The sequence below is a fragment of the Chrysoperla carnea genome, chromosome 3 (assembly GCF_905475395.1).
Source record: "Chrysoperla carnea chromosome 3, inChrCarn1.1, whole genome shotgun sequence".
In the NCBI taxonomy this organism is placed as follows: domain Eukaryota; kingdom Metazoa; phylum Arthropoda; class Insecta; order Neuroptera; family Chrysopidae; genus Chrysoperla; species Chrysoperla carnea.
Window position 1 is genome coordinate 86119032 of NC_058339.1, and position 22098 is coordinate 86141129.

Here is a 22098-nt window from a genome sequence, read left to right on the forward strand (position 1 = left end):
TTATTAATAAATTATTAGTAACAATATATCATATGACTAATTATAGTTATTGAGACATTGACATTATTAAATATTATTTTAACTAATTATTTTGTATGTACCCACCACCACCATAGAAGCATCAATGTTATGTATTTTGGCATAACTCCAAACATGCCAACATTCACATTCTATAATACTAAATATACAAGTACAAGTACAAATTTACAAGTACACCATAATTATCATCATAGTCATTACGAGTATCTATTTATCTCATACCAACCATACTGCTTGTTATAGCAGTTAACAGATATTTCGAAACCAAATCATAAGTACTTAAACAGCTGTTATCATTTTGTGAAACCGCATAAAGATACCATTTTATTTTAACTGGACTTTGCAATTAAAATTTAATCAAAATTGTATACGGAATAAAAGAAGCTTGTTTTAAAGGTACTGTAGTGTTAACAATTAACACACACACACACACACAGTACTATATTAAAAACAAATGAAATCTGGACAATTCTAAAAAGAAACAAACAATATCGTTTTGTATTGCTTAAACGGAGATAGAAAACATAAACAAATAAAATATTTGCAATAGAACATACGTGACAGTTCTAGAATTTGCTAGATGGTACGATAATAATGGATTGTAACTATATAAACAGCAGTGTGCGATAACGTCAGCAGTGAGATTACAATACTGATTTCAAATTAACTACGGAACGAGTGAAGTGAAGAACTCATCTATCATAACAACATTAAAATAATAGTGTTGTGAATTGTATTATATTTGTATTTAGTAAAAAATCTTAACAATAAAAATTCGTATAATTATTTGAGTATAGACAGTTCATTTTTTCATTACACAAATTTGATTACGTTAAGCCCGCTACAGTTCAATCTTTATAAATCGTTGCTCTTACACAGTCGAGTTTCGATAATTGTTGGTTTTAATTTTTTGTCGCTCTGATAGCTCAGTTGGTTAAGGCGTAACCAATTCCGTCCGCGGTATGCCCAGGGTAGCGGGTTCGATTCCCGACGTGCCAACAAAAATTAATTTAATTAATATATGTATGAAGGAGGTGCACTCAGCCTCTGAAATTAAGGAGCTAATAAATGAAATTATCAAAAGAAAGGGTGGTAAAACACATATATGATATCACAATTGGTTATATAGCCTAAGTGTGTCATTCGTGGACAGCCAATATAACCTAACATAACCTAACCTTCCTTAGTCAGTCAGTTATTCTTTTATATAATTAGTAATAACATTTTCACACCCTCTACACTGGACGTGCAGATATTGTATATAATCAACTGGAGCGATACAAAAAATCAATATAATTTTTTAGTAGTTGATAAGAGCGATGTGGAGTTTGCATTCGAAAAATGTTCAGATAACTACACGTTTCAGATTATCGACTGTTACGATTATCGAGACATCACATTTTAAATTCAATAAAAAAAAGTTTGCCGATGTAAGAAAACTCAGTTTTTATGAGAGAATTCCCTTAACTATATTTTCGCATATGTTTTATATTAAAAAGAAGTAATAACAATAATATATAGACTTGTTTATTTTAAGATGGATTTTGACACGTTAAGTGATGTCTTATTATGATTTAAAACCGTTGTTTATTTTTTCACTTACAACACAAATAAAAGAAAACAATTTTTTTATTTGATCCGCTTCAGGGCTACGATTGTTGTTACATATAATATATTTGTATTTTAATTCTTTGCTCTTTTCTAAAGAATGATTGTTTAGTTGTTGGTATTTTAAAATATTTCGTTATTATTCATATACGATGATTTTTATTCTTCTGTTATTATGATTTATATTATTTGGCATACTTTCTTATTAATTTTTTTTTTTTGCTCGAATTATTTATTTATTTCTTTTTTAATATACGCTGTCTGTATCTCAAAGAAAATTAAAAATTAGTATTAAACAAACAAACAAAAAATCCATTATAAAAAGTATTTTTCCATTAGTACAATGCAGAGATTAAAAAATTAGTTTAAAAACAGTTTTACACAGTGTTAATTTATATTTTGTATTTAACAAAAATAAAAGTTTATATTTACAGTAAAATCTAACTCATTTTTTAAAGTATTCAATTTTAATTTAAGATAGAATATCCATAAATACTAAGCCTGAATGTCTCACTGTCAATTTATGAGAAAGTGGCTCTATATAAGATACAAGTATAAAACCAATTTTTTTTAAAACACTAGTTCACTTTCAACAAGCGCACTTGTGACTTATGGCATTATGGAAACGAACCTTTTTGAAGATGTCAGTCGGTGATGACTATCGTTTAATTAGACACTCCCGAAACTGTCTGGAATTATTAATAATTGTATGTCCGGATTTAATAATAATATGATAATGTTTATAATTTGCCTTAAATAGTTTAAAATTTTCTTTACGTTAAAACTTTAATGCTTTAATCGTTGATGTTTTCATTTGCATCTGCAAATTTCTAACCTTTAAAACTATGAGTAAGTGTTTATTATGAGGTTAAATTAGAAATCTGCACAAGACAAAATACCTTCAAAGAGGTTCGTTTCCATAATGCCACATGCCATAAGTGCACTTTTTAAAAGTTGGTTTCATAATTGTGGGTAGTACACATTTATAAAATAAGCTGGTGTAGCGCCACTTACTCATATATTGACAGTGAGCTATTCAGGCTTCCGTACATAAATCCACTTTCTTACAAAATGTAATTTTGTAACCCGCCAATTCAAAAGATGTTCGATATCAAAGTTGAAACTTTTTGCATGGGTTAAATTACGGACGGATTAAACAATATTTGGTCTTAGGCTACTCTCTGAAAAGGCCGAGGAAAATTTTTTTCTTGTTTATTGAACACAGGTGAATGAATATACAAAATTTGAGTTTTAAATTTTATTCAACAATAATTACTTTTAATACTAGCAAAATCGTGAATTATCTCTTCGGCGTGAAAATTTCTAGCCAGTTCATTGCTTATAGCAAGTACCGATAAAGTCATTATCGGGTCTGAATTAAATGTACTAGTTAACTAAAGCTGACACAATTTAATCATCTATACTCACCTGTACCGCGCAAAACTGACGCTATGGTGCTTAAACTTACTTTTACATGTAGGCATATAGAAGCATCTTTTTCAACACGATTCCTGGTAGATCATTTAACCCGAAAAATTGGTCTAAAACTGAAAATATACATTTTTATAGATATTTGAACTTAGAATTTAGAGATGATACTTTTCTTTGACTAATGGGTTTACCGATTTATTCTGCGGATGAATTAATTACCTTCATTCTTAATCTTTCAATTGAATTGAGACCCATAATAGGTAGAATAATTTATAAATAATTCGATATTGATTTTAGTGAAAGTTCACTGTACTAAGATTAATTATTTACAGAACCTCTGTGGTTTTAAAAGTTTTATTTTTTATATTATTTAAAACTGTTTTATGTTGTTGTACATTAGAGAAAATATTGTCTAGTCATAACAATGATGACTCATCGTACAATTCAATCCAATCCATTCATACGTAGAAATGCAATAATAATGATGGCGAACAAGACCCCTACATCATTACACATATTAGTCTAGGGTCATGCATAGTATTTGGCAAACATTTCGTTATGGCCGGAAATCTGGAAATTTAAGTGACCTTCTTTTCATTTCCTTTTCACAACAAGTGAAATTTACAAAATTTAAAAAACTTGCGGCAAATGCGATTTATTCCTTGTAAACCAATTTTTGGAAACTTAGCTATAAAATGTTCTCAATCGAGTTGATTCGACGGTTTAGAGGCTGCGATGCCACTGAGAAACTCACAGACACACAGATAAACATTTTAACTTATAACATTCCTTGTTAAATCAATATCAAAGTGATGGTCAAGGACTTCAGATGAGATGAAAAGGATACTTACGAGAGCTGTCATTTTTTGGAGAGCTATCAAATTTTTGGAAATATTTTAATTGAAATTGAAATATTTGAGTTGACGTTGTTCTTTTGAATTATTGTTTTGAATTATACTTAATTATTTTACCATTTCACTTTTCGAAATGAATGGAACCAGGTTTATGTGACCATTCATTTCCATAGTAATTATTTATATGTTAAAATTATATGTCATGCCTTTTCCAAACTGAATCGATTTTGAAGATCATCGCCAATTTTTTAGTTTTTTCGGGTACGCAGCACTAACATAGCTAAGAACACTCTGCGTTAAATTACCTTTCAAACGAACCATAAAAATTAAAATCGGTTCATCCATTGAGGCACTACGATGACACAGACAGACACACACACACATTACGGTCAAACTTATAACACCCTTTGTTTAGTTCATGGGTTAAAAACACATGGAATTTTTGTTATCATATGGAAAACGAAATAAATGTGATAACCATCCTCCCCTCCTTTTTATAACTACATATTATCGTAAACGTATTGTAAACACTTTAATGATAATGATATGAAGTTCCTTAAAAAACATATCCAAAAAACGTCGGTTGTTTGTCTAAAAAAGTGAAAAGATCAATTAAGTGCCAAACGAAATTTTTTTTCAAATTTTGATTCAACTATCTTTTTAATGAAAATTGCCTCGTAATTAAATATTTTGAAGATCCTCTCAGCTATGGAAATGTTCGTATAAAAAAAAGTTATTAGACACAACTATGACGAGTGTTTCACAAATTTCCATCCCTTGTGAAATTACTGTCAAATACAATGTCTGGTCCTAGACCCTTATGTTTTATTTTGATGACACATAAAATGCATATAATGATTTTGATTATAAAACGATCATGTTTTGCAACACATGAAAGAGATTTACAAAATAACCACCACGTACATTGGTTTAGTGTTTAAAATGTACTAAAATGTAATATTGTTTATCACAGTTAAATCATCTAGAAATGTCTATGTAATATTTGAAGGGTGCGTTCGTCTAGCTAGGGCTACGACAATACGACACGGCGCCTTTCATAAAATAATCAAATTGTCATGACGATCTGTTTTAAATGGTACATATAAGTCAGGTAAACTAATAATTTAAAGCTGGTCTTGCGACATAACAGGCATTATTCGGCACTGTTGAAATGCATCAAAACTTATTCGAAATATATTTTTCATCGAAAAATATTTAAGGGTGTACGAGCGCCAGGTCAATTTTGGATAAAAGGCTTGTTTTTTTTTTAAATATAATTTTTGCTAAGTCTTATCAATTCTGAAAATTTTAGGGGGAGTTGCCCGATTATTTAAATAGATATATAATATTTCAATTTTTGACATATTTAACATTAGTCCTATGAGAAAACGGTAGCTTATTTTTGTCTACATTCATGAAGTTATAATAAAATCCATCATCAAAATTGAAAATAAGGTACAAATAATTTCAACCACAAGTCTAAACTTGCCTTGGCGCTCGTACTACCCTAACAGATATAAACCATGAACACAAAAATTGAACTTTTCCGACACCCAATCTGGCATTGATTGTAGTAAAAGTGAAAACGATTAAGTTTAATATATTCATAATGAATAACTTGTGGCGAAAAAAAATTTAATAAGCATGTCAGAAATAAAAAATAAAATAAAAAACGACAGTCGATTAATTAAAGATAATTAAAAAGTAATATTTATTATTAAGCCTCATATGTGTTTTTTTTTTTATTATTGTAAATAAATTGAAAATCAATTATTTACAGTTAAAAAAATTGTATTTATAATTACACAAACCCATTAAATTAAAAATTATCAAAGAGAATATGGTAGAGAGGACATTGAATACTCGTGTATGAAACCTCTAACGAGAGTGCTGATAATAGTACTAATTATTTTCATGTACGGTTTATATTAAATTCCCCCTTCTTTATTAATTATCTTATATCATAAATACAAAATAATTAATATTTTCACTCGATAGTTTTTCGCATATCCTATAAATATCAAGTTATTAGTTAAAATCGTTAATTTGGTGTGAAATTATTAAAATTCCTTGCTCATGTGAAATATTAGTAAGCTAGGAAATTTGATAGGTCTTTTTGTTGGATAATGTACCTATCGGAATTAAAATAATATTTTTAATAAATAGTTTTTGTAACTAACCCTCAACAAACAATGTACCATTATTAGTATTTCTTTATCTGTATTCTCTACCTGATAACTCTAAATATCGAATCGTTTACGGTTTTTAAGATTAAAGTAAATAGTTTGAGACGATGAAATAGTACACAAATATTATTTTTCAAATTTAAATTATCATAATTATTTATTTAAATTTGTGAGACAATAATATTAAATTTTCAATGTAAGTCATAAATGCAATTCATACAATTATATATACATACATACTATTCTATAATTAAAGTAATGTATCGCTACCATGGAAACGCCTCCAATAAAACTCACGCACGGTGCGAATACACAATACCTGAAAAATAATAAATAACACCTCAAAACTATTAAATTACATAGAAGAATAATGTAATTTATGATTACAATAATGTAATAATGTAATATATGATTTATATGCGCTCCCACCATTTAATGAAATTTAATTTTGTTGGTGCGGTACCCTCAAAAACAGTTGTAGTGAACCAAACGGTGAATTTAAACCATCATCGGATCGACTTGAACACACACAAATAACGTCATCAAAATCGGCCCATCAGTTTAGAAGTTCAGAGACTAACATCTACACACAAGAAATGTATATAATAGATACATATTTCATTTGACATAGATACAGCTCGAATATGATTACTAACATTCGTGTTGCACTCTAACCAATCCTCTTTGATAAATATACTGTAACTAATTACTTTATCAAATTTCATTTATCGTGTGCTGGAATTGTCTAAAACAATTTTTTTTGTTTCTATACATAAATTTCATTTCTATTTTAGTATTGATATAATCAATAATGTATGTATTTTAATTGGTTTTTCATATTATTATATCTATAGCTACGAATATGAACTGGAATCAAACGAATAATAAATTCAATTCAATTTATTTTTATTGATAACACATTCTAGGTTTTTAAATTATCAACAAGAGCAGATAGATGTATACAAATTGTTGGAATAAAAAGGAATATTAGTTTGTGCGAACAATATGAGAACAAAATAAAATAGATATACTACAACGCCTTTTTATTGTTATTATATTGGCAGTTTTGTGTTGTCGGCTTTTTGTTGTTTCGTATTGTAGTCCGAGAAATGAATGGCCGAAAATAGATAGACCAGGCCCAAAAGAATTCATAGTCAAAGTGGATATTTCTATTAAAAATCTGAAAGTTGAAAATACTATATCACCACGAACAAGAAAATACAGAAGGAAATATGTACAATTAGCTGATTCCCGCCCGCTTTGCTAGGCACACTAACCATTTTGAATGTGTGAATGAATGAGAATCTATGCTTCTTTTACTTACGAAATGTTTAATTTCGATTTGATATTTATTATTAGTAAATTTTTCAAATTTTAAATAGGAAAATATAGTGCCAATACAGAGTTTTCCACGTCACCCATAAGGTACTGGTCAGCCAATGGTAAATCGCTTATATATATATATATATATATGGTTCATGGTTCATATATATATATATATATATATATATATATATATATATATATATATATATATATATATATATATATATATATATATGAACCATGAACCATTTTGAACTGTTTAAGAACAGCAGGAGAGCTTTGATGTCGGCGAACTCCTTCGGATGTCGGCGGACTCGGATGGCTTAAGTAAGTCCATCTCCTAATGACAAGAGCTGGGCAGTGACAGAGAAGATGAGACATTGTCTCCTCCTCCTCACTACTGTGACAGTTCCTTCAGTAGTCGTGATACACTGCCAGGCCCAGGCGTTCAGCATGCCTGCCGCCCAACCAGTGTCCTGTAATAGCCGCAACAACTTTGCGAACAGAGACCCTTGGAAGTGATATAAGATTTTCAGAATGCCTGCGATTGTACTCAAACCATATCTGTCTTGTAGTACCACAAGTACGTTCCTCCCTCAATCTAACCTTTTTTTAAAATATCCTCTTTGAGGAGCAACTTGCAGTTCGCAAATAGAACTCCCGGATGCTTATTAACGCTTGTGCCCGGCAGCATTGTGCCATTTCTGGCAAGCTCGCCGGCTTCGCAATTTCCTGGAATGTCCCTGTGTCCCGGTACCCCTACCAGGTTTACATTCATTTGTTCCGCCAGCTCATTTAAGGACGTACATAGAGGATACTACAGGAAAAAGCTAGTATTAAAATAAATGTAATTATTTGTATATTTTAGGTATACATATAAATTTTCTGTTATGTTTCTCTTCAAATGTGAAAGGTAAGCATTGTAACTTTAGTTTGAACAAGGACAGACTTTGGATACACTACGTAAATTAAGTAAATGTTGTGTGAATTTGAGAAAATTACGATTCTAGTAATAAAAGTGTAATCTAAAACTAAATCTTTTTACCACAACGAAAACTTTCCTACGCACATCATCATATAAAACATATGTAAAAGTTAACCAAAGTTTTATTACATTACCCTTTTTATTTCAATAAAAACATTTCATTTCTCAAACTAAAAAATTTGTTCAAAAAAAACCATAGTAATTTACAACAAACTGTAGTCATTCTATGGACTACTGCTGTATTTTTTTTTTTTTTAAATTTAAGCCTACTTATAATTACTTATTTTAAAACTAAAATAGATTTTTTACATGATGACGTCTAAATTAAATATTTTCTAAATTAAGTGGACTAATCAATTTTTTATTAAATTAACTTTAAGTTTTTTATTTCGAATGAAACCATAAAAATATGTAGACGGATTCTTTTGCAAGTATTAAATTTTATTAATTATATTTCTCTTTATTAACTAAAAAACAATTTTATTATTACGATTGTTATTTTACAATTATAATTTTTAATAAATATTAATAATAATTTTATTAAGTAATTAATAAAACTAGTTTTTTTTAAATTAATTTAATTATAATTATTAATAATAAATAAATCATCGAAATAATATAAATATGTTATGTAATTTAATACAATTATTAACCTAATTTCTATTTTCTTTCATTTATATTTTTATTTTCATTATCTTTAATATAATTTACTTTTAATTATTATCAAAAATGCTTTTAATTGTATATTGTCTATAAATATATATTTTAGTACAGTTGAAATCATAAAATACTTTTTAATATGTAAATAACCACAAATTTGTATCCAATTCTAATTATTTTATCGGTTTAAAATGATGTGATTCTGTTGAAAATACAGTACCATCTAGAAAAGTACTTATGAAACAGAAAGAGCCGTGAATAAACAAATATCTTTTGGTGGTATAATATTAACAATGAATCTGTAATTTCAATGTAAAATTTGTCACCAAAAAAAGAATCATCGAAATCGGTTGGCGTATTACTGAGTTATTCGTCCTCTTATCGTGCACACTTAATGCAAATTTATGACTTTTATGATTTTCTCATGGAAAAAGAATGGTTAAAATTTTTTTTTATTCATAGAAGAAGAATTTTAAATAATTCTTTGATTTCTATTTATTAAATTTAATGTACAAATTATATTCATAAAATTTTATTTATTTTTAAAATTAATAAAATTAACGATGCATCCATCGCTTGTTTCATTAATTAATTTAAATATATGTCATAAAATATATTTTATGTTATCATATTACCCATATTCCTAGGTTGATTGATATTAATTTATTTGAATATAATATTATTGATATGACAGTTTTTATTGATGTCAAATACAAATTCAGTATTTTCAAAAAATGTGTCATCCTATTTATTAAAAACTAGCCGTTAATCACCCGTCTCGCTAGACTATTCCAACTTTATAATAACGTCATACAATATTCTCTTCTCCCTCTTTTTTAAACCGTTTCGACCTGGACATCCCTGAAGTACTCTTTATCTGATCCTCCCTTAAGCTCTTTTGGCTGAATTGTGGGTTATCGATTTGAGTTTATACACAAATCTCATATAGAATCAATTCCATTCTTACCGAATTTTCCATACAACTTTTCAAAAAGACCTTATTCGAACTTTTGTAAATAAAAAACGAACGAAAATTTTGTAAATAAAAAATAATTCATTTGCTCCAAAAAACACTGTTGTAATTTACTAAACCTACTTTTTTATATTTTATTCCATCGCCGTTACCAAATTTTTGTAGCGAATTTCTAATTCGATCATGAAATATGATAATGATATCCTGGTTTTGTATTAAATTGTCACTGTAATAATTTGTATAAAAAATATTTAAAATTATTTAAAAAGGTAACAATACCAGACATTTTATTAAGAGTTTTTTAGAACGTCGTCCGTACACACCAATTAATGTACACAGAATTTTTTCATAATTATAAATTTTTTCATAATTGTATTATAATCTACTTAACATTATCTACAGAAATAAAAAATATGAAAAGAAAATATGAAAAAAAATAGTATTTCCAGTTTATATGAAACATAAAAAAGAATGAAAAAATGTTATTTACGTACTTTCAAGTTTCGAATGAAAAAAGAAAATCTCTGTTAAGTATGCAAATTTACTTTAATACCTTGTTTTCATAAAAATAAAATTTATTGTCGCAATTATAAAACTGTTTTATAGACCGAGGAATTTTAACAAAACTAAGGAAATAGCAGAATAGCCTTCATAGTAGAATACTTAAAATAGAGATAGTTCATATTGTCGAATGCGAAATTTTAGGCGGTGATAGGATTTACAGGTTGCTTAAAAATATTTTATGTTAGTAGCTTTGGTAAGAAGAAAATTTATAATACAATATTATTCTCTATAAATTATCAAGGTAGTTTTAAGACAATTAATTTACAAAATTAATTTTCAATGTGACATGTGACGGGTATCAAATCTGCTACTCTAGGCATGTTTTACATGTTTTTAGTACGCTGGTAACGAATTTCAACTTAAAAAAGAGAAAGTCTGAAAAAATTTTTGGAAAATGGTGCAATTTTTTGAAAAAACGTGAAAATTTTCATTTCTACGCATTTTTTTAGGGGTTTGTCGCTTACCTATTTATAGTTTTAAAAAAACATTCTTCAGGTAGGAAAGATTTGAGGAGTTCTTCGTAAAAGAATTATTTGAAAATTTTAGTAATAATTTTGTGGGAAAAACTATGCTTTTATCGCATTTCGTATGGAAGCTGTTTTCTAATATTATTATTTTTTTTTTAACGAGATTCATTCTATTTAGAAGCTTTTAGATGCTTTTAATATAACAAGAAACTGGTTAAACCTACAACATATCTAGTAAATGTAGCATCGTCATCCTCATCGTCATCGTTATATCATAATAGCTACAATTGCTTAAGTTTCTACTTGTTACAAATAAACATGTATGACATGATATGTCAGAATAGTTCTACTCTTTCTAATAGGGTACATCTGTGTGTTTTTGTTAGATGCTAAAAGTTAAGTAGATCATATTTAATATGAACAATATTAGTCCAAACAAAGTTAATGCTTTTTTTTCACTTCCATTTCATACCACATCACATAATATGATATAGCAGAAGAGTGTATAGAATCAGTCAATAATCATAAAAACCGGTAAAAAAATTGAAATAATTTTTAAAGTACAAGCTTTTATTGTACAAAAAATTAGAAAATCAAAACTTATACCTGACTTTTTAAAAGATTAATTTAATATATCAAGGATGATTCTAATTATTTTCAATTTTTTCGTACAATAAAAGTTTGTACGGTATGTTTCGGGTACGGAACCCATAGTCGCACTTGAAACATATTCAAGTAACCCTAAAATCGCCTATGACTCGCCATAACTAAGAACACTCTCCATTAAATTACCTTTCAAACGAAACCAAAAAAATCAAAATCAGTTCATCCGTTTAAGCGCCGCAAACAGACACATGTACAGGCACACACACAGCGATGAAAACTTATAACTCCCACTTTATTTTACAATACCACTGAGAATCACACGCGCAGATAAACACTTTAAACTTATAATACTCCTTCTTAAATCAATATCAAAGTGATGGTCATGGAAATCAGATGAGATGAAAATCTTGCTGGGTAGTATCTTAGCCGCTATCTCAAAAACTTCCCATTCAATTGCAAAATGCACCAAACTTTCTTCCACAAGTTAAACTAAAAATGCTCATGGAAATATCATAATGTATCATAATAAATAATTAAAATAATAAAAAATAATTTTATTATTAGTGTATGACTACAAGTTTTTTTATTATTTTAATTATTTATTATAATATAGTATGTACTACCAAAAACCTAATATAAATTCAATTAAAAAATTGTTTCTAAAGAGTTGTTTTTCTTTATCAGTGTAGTTTTGTCTATTGGTGCAGGTCAAAATGAAATCAGGTGTTACATATATTGCTCAATTATTAAATAGTTTTCAAGAACGTTGAAACCTTTTTTTTTTTACCATTGACATCTATCTCTATTCGTTTCCTCTTCAACATGCATTATATCATATATAAACACTACTTACAAACTAAAGAACCCGTACCATGTATTATTATACTGATTCTTTCTCCATAGCTATAGTAGGGTAATGACCTCTTATAGGTTTACTGCTTACTTGCTTGGTACACACACGAGTGTTTGACTAATAAACAAATACAGACAGACAATGACAATAAAATATCCAAGCTCTATATTCTACTCCATCTAAGTATCAATGTCAGTCCGTCTATCCATCAAGTCATTCATGATGCTATGAAGGGAAATAAGGAAAACAAAATTGTTGGTTCATATAAAGGGAATGAAATTGTTAAACAAGCCTTGTTGGATATGAGATTAAAAGGTCACGCTAATACCTTTCTGATTTAGTTCGTTATTGTAAATTCATTAATTTATTTTTGAAGTGTAAACTTCTTTTGGCACGTTGAGCATTTTTGAGTGAACAAAAATCATGGAACTCGCGTCATCGATGTTTGTAATTGAACTCCTCCTAAACGGATGAACTGATTTTGATGAAATTGTGTGTGTGTGATCAATTGGATGCAAGGATGGTTTAGATTTACAATTCGGTCCACTATAAAATGTTTTTGAAGGTTTCGCACCAAAAAATGAAAACCCATGAAATAAATGGTGGAAACGCATATAAATGATATATAACCCTACATATTACTATTCAAATGTATTTATTTGCGCCCCCACCCTATTAATTTAGATTGTGGACAGCTATTTGAATAGTATTGAGGTATTTTTTGTTATTATTCTGGTATTGCGAGTATTTTTTTTTTTCACAACTTTGCTTACGTTAAATATTTACATTTTTATAATTCTTTACCAAGAAATTCTAAATTTTTTAATTTCGAACATTAAACAAGAACTAAATTCTGCGTGGCAGCTCTAAAATTCAGCTAGTTATGGATCTCCCAACCAGTGCCACCTAAAAACTACAACTGCAATCTCACATAGAGGCTTAGATACTTTTTGAAGGCGTTACCTTAATAAATATCTTAAAAATCGGAGCACCTACGATTGAACTCCGGCTCTACCTATTTTGTACTTTAATCCATCTATTTAATGTCGAACTGATTGGATAGTAGTTTCATTCAGGTAAAGCTTGTAAAATACACTCCCGGATATGAACTGCATAATTCTCTGAGGTTATATATCAGGTTTACATTGATATTTAACGACATTTCATGTGTAAAGATGTGAAACCTTGTGACTCCCTTAAAGATCGAAATTTGCAATTTTATCGTCAATTGACTGCCGTTGAAAATTTTAATGTCGTTGTACATGAAGGTGTTTATTTTCCTACCCAATTCTACCCTTGGGTCGAAATTTTTAGAGTTAGTTCCTCAACCTTTTAGCTGAGGCTCGTCGGTATACAAAACTGTGGTTTTTGGCTGGACCAAGTCACTGTTTTTACTTCTCTGTTCTCTTTTCCATTTTTCAATTTGAATGAAAGTATAATTTCAAAATAATATTTTGTTCGGGGGCGATAGCACTACAAAAATTAGTCCTAGCAGATAGATTATATTTTTTAAACGCTGGTACTAGAACGTATTACAAAAATTGAATTCGATTTTTGGAATGAAAACAGTCACTTTCTATCACAAAAGTTAATAAAATATTGAAAGAGAAAATATATAAGACATTAAAAATAAATACAGTAGAATCTCGATAACTTAAACCTCGGTAACATAAAAACCTCTGTTACTTCAAAAAATACTATGTTCCCTTCCCATCAGAGCCCAAAACCTCTATAGCTTAAAAGACGCAACCTCTATAACTTAAATAAATAATCTCTGTATAGGCCCTCAGTAACTACATAGAAACATGTACATACCTCTATATTAACTAGGGTACATAGAAACATGTACATACCTCTATATTAACCTTTACCTAACATAGACACTTGATAACTTAAAACCTCTATAACTTAAAATATTTTGTGTTTCCCTTGGACTTTAACTTATCGAGATTCTACTGTATATAATGCATGTGTTGTTGCTTTTAAAAGTAGCGGCATGCGAACACGTGCTACATTTTAGGTATATTACACAACAAGTGTAGTTATTACCTTCGAATTCCTTGTTAGTACCTTTTGATTCGTTCAAGGAAAAGATAAAAGGTGGAAATTCAATACATTTCATTTCAATTACAATGATATCGCTAAAAAAATGTATAGAAATATTGCTTATCATATTTCCCCGCATACTTTTTTACCAAATATCAATACGTATACCAGGTAATTCAAGTGTATGAAACTTGAAATTCATTTGTTGCTAATCGAAAATCTGACTGGCTTCCTTTAGATGAAAACAATGTATAGAAAATAACAAAAGTAAAATCATGACCCTTGAGAGTTGTATAATTCAGTTGAAAGTTGTTTATTTTCAAGGATAAATTTTTTCCAACAGAAATTTTTTGTCTAAATAAAGATACATTTTACCGATTTTTACATTTTCAATTGTGGCTAAAGGTTGCAACAAATTAAGTAGTTTTTCATTAAACAATTCTATTTCATTTTTTAAAGAGATTTGAGAAAAATTAACTAACATTTTTACTAAATTAACTAATATTTTTAAGTTTTTGCCTATTTAGTATTGATTTAAGCCTAAGCCTATTTAGTATTGATTTTATTTTTCTTTTCTTGTGTTTCTTTAGACTCTCTTATTTGTCAACACTAAATTTTGTATTTTTCTCAATAATTAGGTATTTGTGGACAATTTCTTAAATGTGTTAAATTTTGCTAGTTCTAAGGCGAAGAATAAGAAAGTATTTTTAATTTCTAGAATCACCAAACAAACTTTTAATTGTGGCTCAACTATGTCGGGATCGATACTTATGAATGACAAAACTATGATTATGTATTTTTGCAACTTTCTTTGAGTAAATAAATTACCAAAGTGAGAATAACAAGCACTCGGATGGTAGAAGATTATTTACTTCATCTTAAATATATAATAAAAAAATTGAAAAACATAATTAATTTTATAATTTTTTTTTTAATTTTAATTAATTTATATTCATTTTAAATTTTCACTTCCGTCGATAATCCCAATAACTGACTATCATCTTCTTTATTCTATTTAAAACCCTCGATTACTGTACAAAACTAAAGTCTAAAATAGAAATAATCCTTTTTATAGATACATTCTTTTTTTCAAGACACTTCAGTGTTATTGTTCTTCTAAATTTTCGACTGGAAAAAAACACTTGGTCATATAAATAGTCCAGTAAAGTACTGGTAATACTTACATGTTGTAAATTTTTTTACACTCGAACGGCAAGCTACTCCAACTGACGACAAGATAAAAACATCAAAAAAATAGCTAATAATGTTTTTATAAAATGATTTATTACTCAAACATCACGTCCCCTGTACATTTTACACTTGTTTATGTTTTCAAGTTCAAGTTTACAGTTGAAAGGATTAGAAGCAAATTCCAAACTACGTGTGTGTATGATATCGTCATCTGATTTTTTTGTTCATACTGAGGATAATAATAAAAATTCACGCTCGTAAATCATTTTTCATTTTATTAGTATTTTTTGTGTGTGTGTATAAAACTAAATACCATTTATTACGTGATTTTATGTATTTTTTATTTTGGGAGATAACAATATAACAAGTCAAACCAAACAACCCCTTACTTACATAGTGATATGACAAAGCCATCTTGTTCCATCCACAAATAACAATGATGATAGAAAAGTTTTTTTTTATAACTAATTATACAGGGTCTTTCAGAAACAATCTCAAAATTCATTATAGATAACAATTATTGAAGTTCGTTCGATATCATGTCAAATATCTTGTCATTTTTTTAACGATATATTTTGTTAAGAAATGCGAAAAAAAATCATCAATACTCCCTTATAAAACTATTTTCGAAGTATCGAAATAAAGAGTGGTTGAGGTCAAAAATTATAAAAATTGGGTTTTAATCATAGTCTACGAGTTGATGATAGATTTGAGTGCCTGATTGATGTATTTTTGCAAATTTACCTTCAATTTAGGCAACACTAGAATACTTTCGAAAAGGAATAAAAAGCAAGCTTCTTTAATCTTATCCCAACTCTACTTTGGTCCGTCACCAACCCTAATAGTCTAAGAGCATTAACCTAAAATGCTTAGGATATCATTCGATTTCATTTAACTAACAAATTTTTTAATAAAAAGAAGTCTCAAGAGAACTCGATATTCATGTTCCACAAGGGAACATTTTAACTGTTCCTAATTTTCATGTATGACTAATTTCATTAATAGCGAAGTAGTTTATTTACAAATCTTAATGAGCACGAAGACCATTAATGAGTTATACCGTAAATCTATGTCCACCGTTTCAAGTTTCTTTTTAGCTCAGTACAAATAAGCTGTAATTGTGTCTGAGGAAAGGCCTAAGCACATCATCATTTTCTTGAAGCAAATTGTGCATTGGCGGAAAGTAAGTTGTACATTTTTTTTAAAATTAACATTGGTGGCGAAAGGACCTCCTTAATTCAATAAAATAAGTATTTGACTTCTTAAAAATTAAAGTATAGCAAAAAAATATTGTCCTAAATCAAAATATGTACTTGTTGCCTTAAAAAAAAATTTTCCTGCTAGTACTTTTTTTTTCAGTTTATTATTTATTTCTCAATAAATTTCACGTTAAAGCATATACTTGAGTGCATAAAACAGTAACCTGAATATTTCGAAAAACTAATTTTCAGCTTTTTCACTCCATTGATAACTGGTAGTATAATTCAAGAAAATTTGGTAGGGTCTTAACGTAACATCTTTGAAAAATTTTCACACAAATTTACAAGGTAAAATATGATCGAAATGTCACTACGATCATGTGATAGGTAAAGACTTAAACTATTATAAAAAAATCATTTTCTCTTGTAATCTAATGTTTTTTAATTACCATTGGCGGCGAAAGGTCCCCTTTTTAAATACCACTTAATGTAATCTGAAACTTATTGTACATTTTTTAATATAATATAATAAATTTTTATTTCCCAAAAGTCTCCGTCCCACGCATATAAATAAACAGTACAATAAAATTATTATTTAGTTCTTTTTTTTTTATTACACTAAAAAATACTTTTTGTTTCAATGGATGAAAAATACAAAAGCGTTGATAAAAAAACAAAAGAGAGAAAGATTTCAATTTTTTACAAATTTGTTGTGTGTTAGAAATTAAAATTTATTTGTTTTTTCCCTTGTTTTCTGTTACAGTATATTATTTGCGGATATTGTTGGATTTACTGTATTAGCATCACAATGTACAGCTCAAGAATTGGTACGATTATTGAATGAGTTATTTGGGCGATTTGATCAATTAGCCAATGTAAGTATTAAACAAGTGACATTTAAAAATTTTTTATGATATAAAGTATATTTATATTAAAAATATATTTCAACAGTTTTTTACCACATTTTAAAGAATGATATTTAACAAGAAAATCGATGTTGAGTTGATCCGGTTAGGATATACCTTTATTTCCGATTCAACCCAAACCAAATAAAGAATACTTTTATAACCCGATCAACTCAGTCCAAAAAAGTTTCAACCTCGGAATCTAACAGAATAAGCTGAATTTTTGAACAAATCTTTATTTTGATAGTACAAATGGTGTCACATTTGGCCACGCGTGCGCATCCTTAGATAATCAATGTCAAAAGGTAGCGAAAATCAGTTTTTTGTGAATATCCAGTCTCTTTTGCCTTCAATCGTATTAAAATTTATTATAAAATTTTCTACAAAATTGTCCGAAGTTTTTGTACGTTGAACCGTTTTTGAAATAGAGGGCCTCAGCGCTGGATCAATATTTATCACTATAAGGGATTAAATAATTATTTAAGTAGTATTTAGTGAATAATTAAGGAAAAATCTGTGATCCTGTCTATTATACGGTTTTTTCACTTAATTACTGATTAAATACTACTTAAATAATTATTTAATACCTTATATTTATAAATATTGACCCAGCACTACAAGTTCATTAAGCTGAGCCCTCCATCTTCTGCACCCCTTATTTCAAAAATGGTTGAACGTACAAAAATAAATTACAGACAAAATTTGTAGAAAATTTTTTATCCTTCACTACTTTTACAATGTTTATACGATTGAAGGCAAAATAAACGAGATATTCACAAAAAAACTGAATTTCGCGACCTTTGACTTTATATCTAAGGATGCACACGCATGACCATATGTGAATTTTCAGATAATATTTGTACTATCAAAATAAAGGTTTGTACAAAAATTCAGCTTATTCCGTTCGATTCCGAGGTGAAATGCTAGGATGATTGAAGTATTAGTAGCATTATATTTCAACTTCCTTGAATTCTTAAGAAAAGTAATTCAACGACTGAATTACCTTAATTGTAGAAGAGACAATAGTTTTAATCCAACTTACCTGGGCCAACACCAGCATCAGACATAATTTTTGAAAAGAAAAAAAAAACTATTAATCTAATCAACATGAAAATCGTTGCGAGCTACTTTGAGAGTGTTAACGACTATTTACAATAAGTCTGATATTTTATAAACTGTATATCTACTAATGCACCCCTTCAAGAAAACTTTCATTCGTTTAGTATCAATTGTAATACCAATCTAACAAATATACCTACAATATGTTGTTTATAATTGAAATAAAATGAATTCATTTGAACGTATGCAAAGTATATAAAAATAAATAGTATTTGAAAGTATTTGAACTTTTCAAATACAATATGACTACAATAATAAACAAAATATAATTCACACTGAATAATATAATAATAATAAATAATAATTCTATAACTGTGTAGGTACATAGAAATATAATAATAATAATTTATATACATTTATTTGTAAAATAAAATTACTAAATATTTTGTTTATACGGTGAACACGCGAATAGATATTTAATATTATCCTTAAGGTATGTACGTGTAGGGTTTGACATAAAGAGTGTCCTAATTATATTATTATTTTAATAATAAGACCAGTTTAAAGGATTTTAAATGATTCAAGAAAAAATTTGTACACCTTGGAAATAATTGAATTTTATACAGAGTTGTTTACGCTATACGACACGGAAGATTATGGCTAAACGGCTTGATTTTAACAAAATTTTCTTTCAAGAACAGATGAAGGGTTGTTGTACATTGAGGGTTATTGTGCGTAATATACAGGGGATCGGAAACGCAGACTGTATCAAAGATGTACTTTTTAAATGAAACATCCTGTTTATTGTTTCATTTTCAGATTCTACGATCAAATTAAGGGGTTTTCCATGAAAGTCTACCTCATTTTAATTTCACGGCTTTCAAAATACATTGTATTTTCTGAAATTACAATAGTAATTTTAACGTAAAATTTCTCAAAGATTGTATTTATTGCAAACCAAATTTAACTTGGAATCTACTAATTGATTGAGTTTCTTGTCATAAATATGAAAAATTGAATAACGTATACAAGTTGTCTCAAAATTATGACTAAAGAATTACAAGTTTTACTTAAACCATAATAACTGGTTTAACTTAAATACAGCACAGGGTTTCACACAGGCTATCAAATACCATAAACTTTCCTGTAGCTAACTGTGTACGTTTTTATGAAAAACGCACATTTTCAGAATCGCACTGATTTTTACTAAAGACGATACATAGAGACATTTTTGTATGTAGGACACTCTAATTAGAAAACCCTTTATGTATAATGTAGGAATTACTTATGGTAAAAAGATAAAATACGGTAATATTAGTATTCAATGAATGGGTAAAAGGTTGAGGCTTGAAAAAAAAGTTTAGTAACGGAGGGTGCTATTCTATACAAAATAATATAAATTTTAGATGGTAAATATTATTTCTATATATGCATAAATGTTATAAATGTAGTATAGAAAGTTTCAAAGATAACAGCAGAGAAAATGGTGTAAATAATCTGGATATATTGAAAATTATTTATAGCTTGGCGAACGAAAAAAACATTTAAAAATGTAAACCTATTTTATCTTAATTTTTCTTTTAAGTCTTTTATACAGTTTTTCCAATCTTTTTTTGTCCTTGTATACTCTATGTCATTAAAATCGCAGTTAAAACTTTCTAAGTGTACTCATTTCATGTAATATTATAGTAATAACACTTAGAATGTTTTAATTGGTGCCATTTTAATGATATATAGTATACCTTATAAAGAAAGTATTGTAATAATTATTTCTTAAAAATTTCTTATAAAGAATTATCAAAGAAAAGTCCTGTATACATCCTGTATTACAATCATAAAGCGATTTTCAAGATAATAAAAAAATCAAAAAATTTCCTTCTAATAACTATTTATTTTCAAACACTTTCTACCGGAATATGTGGCCTAGGTAGAAAAGAAAATTATGATTAAGTAGCAAAGGTATAGGAAAATTTTTATGATTATTATTATTATACTTTAAAACATACGCGTTATTTGGAAGATATAGCATTATTGTATTTTTATACCGATATCACATAAGATATGAAAAATATCTTAGAGCTACGAACCACCGTTAAAGGAAGGCATTATGTACTTGAAGAAGTTTTTTATTATACATATAAGAAAAAAATATATTATCTTTTTTTATATATAAAATTTATACCAAAATAATTTTAAAGTGCGTGAGTTGTTTAAATAAAATTTATGAATAAAGCAACGAAAAAATATATTTTAATAAATGTACGTTTTGGTTGAAATATGAAATGAAAAGAGTTTTTATTCTGAATAGAATGTTGGAATAGAAACCACTATGACGTACTTTGTAAGAATATAAATTATTAACAAAGAAAAGGGTAACTTTAAAAATGCAAGTGGTATTCTGCCGTCATAACTTTGAAAGCACTTAAAAAATTTTACAGTAAATAAAAAGAACAAATTTCTTCATCTCCATAGAATAATTAGCCAAAACTGAAATAATGGCCAACACAAATTTCAACATTTCTAATCACTGTAGCGGATTTTGGATTTTCCAATATCATAATATGGTTTATTTTTAACACAGATTCCACATAAAACAAAATTTCGTTTCGTCACAAAACCGCAAAATCTGGAGAGCGTTGATCGTAAATTAATGTTTTCTCAGACTGAATCAGAACGGTGGTAAACTGATAAGAATTATGGCTTTTTCTTTTCCAAACCTATGATTCTAGGTCATTCTTCTAAAGTCTAATTTCAACACCAAGATCTTTGAAATAAACATTTTATTACTTTGTCCTCCTTTGATGGGTGGTGGGTTCATACTCTGATTATAAACAATTCAATAAAGCTCATCACCCAGGGAAAATTTTGTTTTCAGAAAACGAGTAATAGTATAGAAGGATACAAAGGACATGCAAATGGGGACTAAAACGCGATAATTATGCTATTCAATTACTCATTAAAAAGAAACTCTAGTATTTCGAGAATATATGAAAAACTGAAAAGAGTAAAGTTTCGTTTCGCTAAGGGTTTCGTATGCATATCTTTTGTGAACGGAACCCTAGACAATAAATAAAACTATATAATAAACGCTAGTGCATTATATTTATTGATTAACGTTATAGCTAAGGTTGGTTAACATTGTTCAA

General features: G+C 28.1%; 1 protein-coding gene across 10 annotated transcripts in view; it reads left to right on the top strand.

Annotated features, from left to right (window-relative positions):
- LOC123296813 (Ca(2+)/calmodulin-responsive adenylate cyclase) overlaps positions 1-22098 on the top strand; it is a 198526-nt gene that overhangs the window by 84426 nt on the left and 92002 nt on the right. For all 10 annotated transcript variants that reach the window (XM_044878468.1, XM_044878477.1, XM_044878471.1 and 7 more), the window contains one exon: positions 17752-17863. In XM_044878468.1, coding sequence (XP_044734403.1) covers positions 17752-17863 — 112 coding nt within the window. The remainder of the gene's footprint in view (positions 1-17751; positions 17864-22098) is intronic.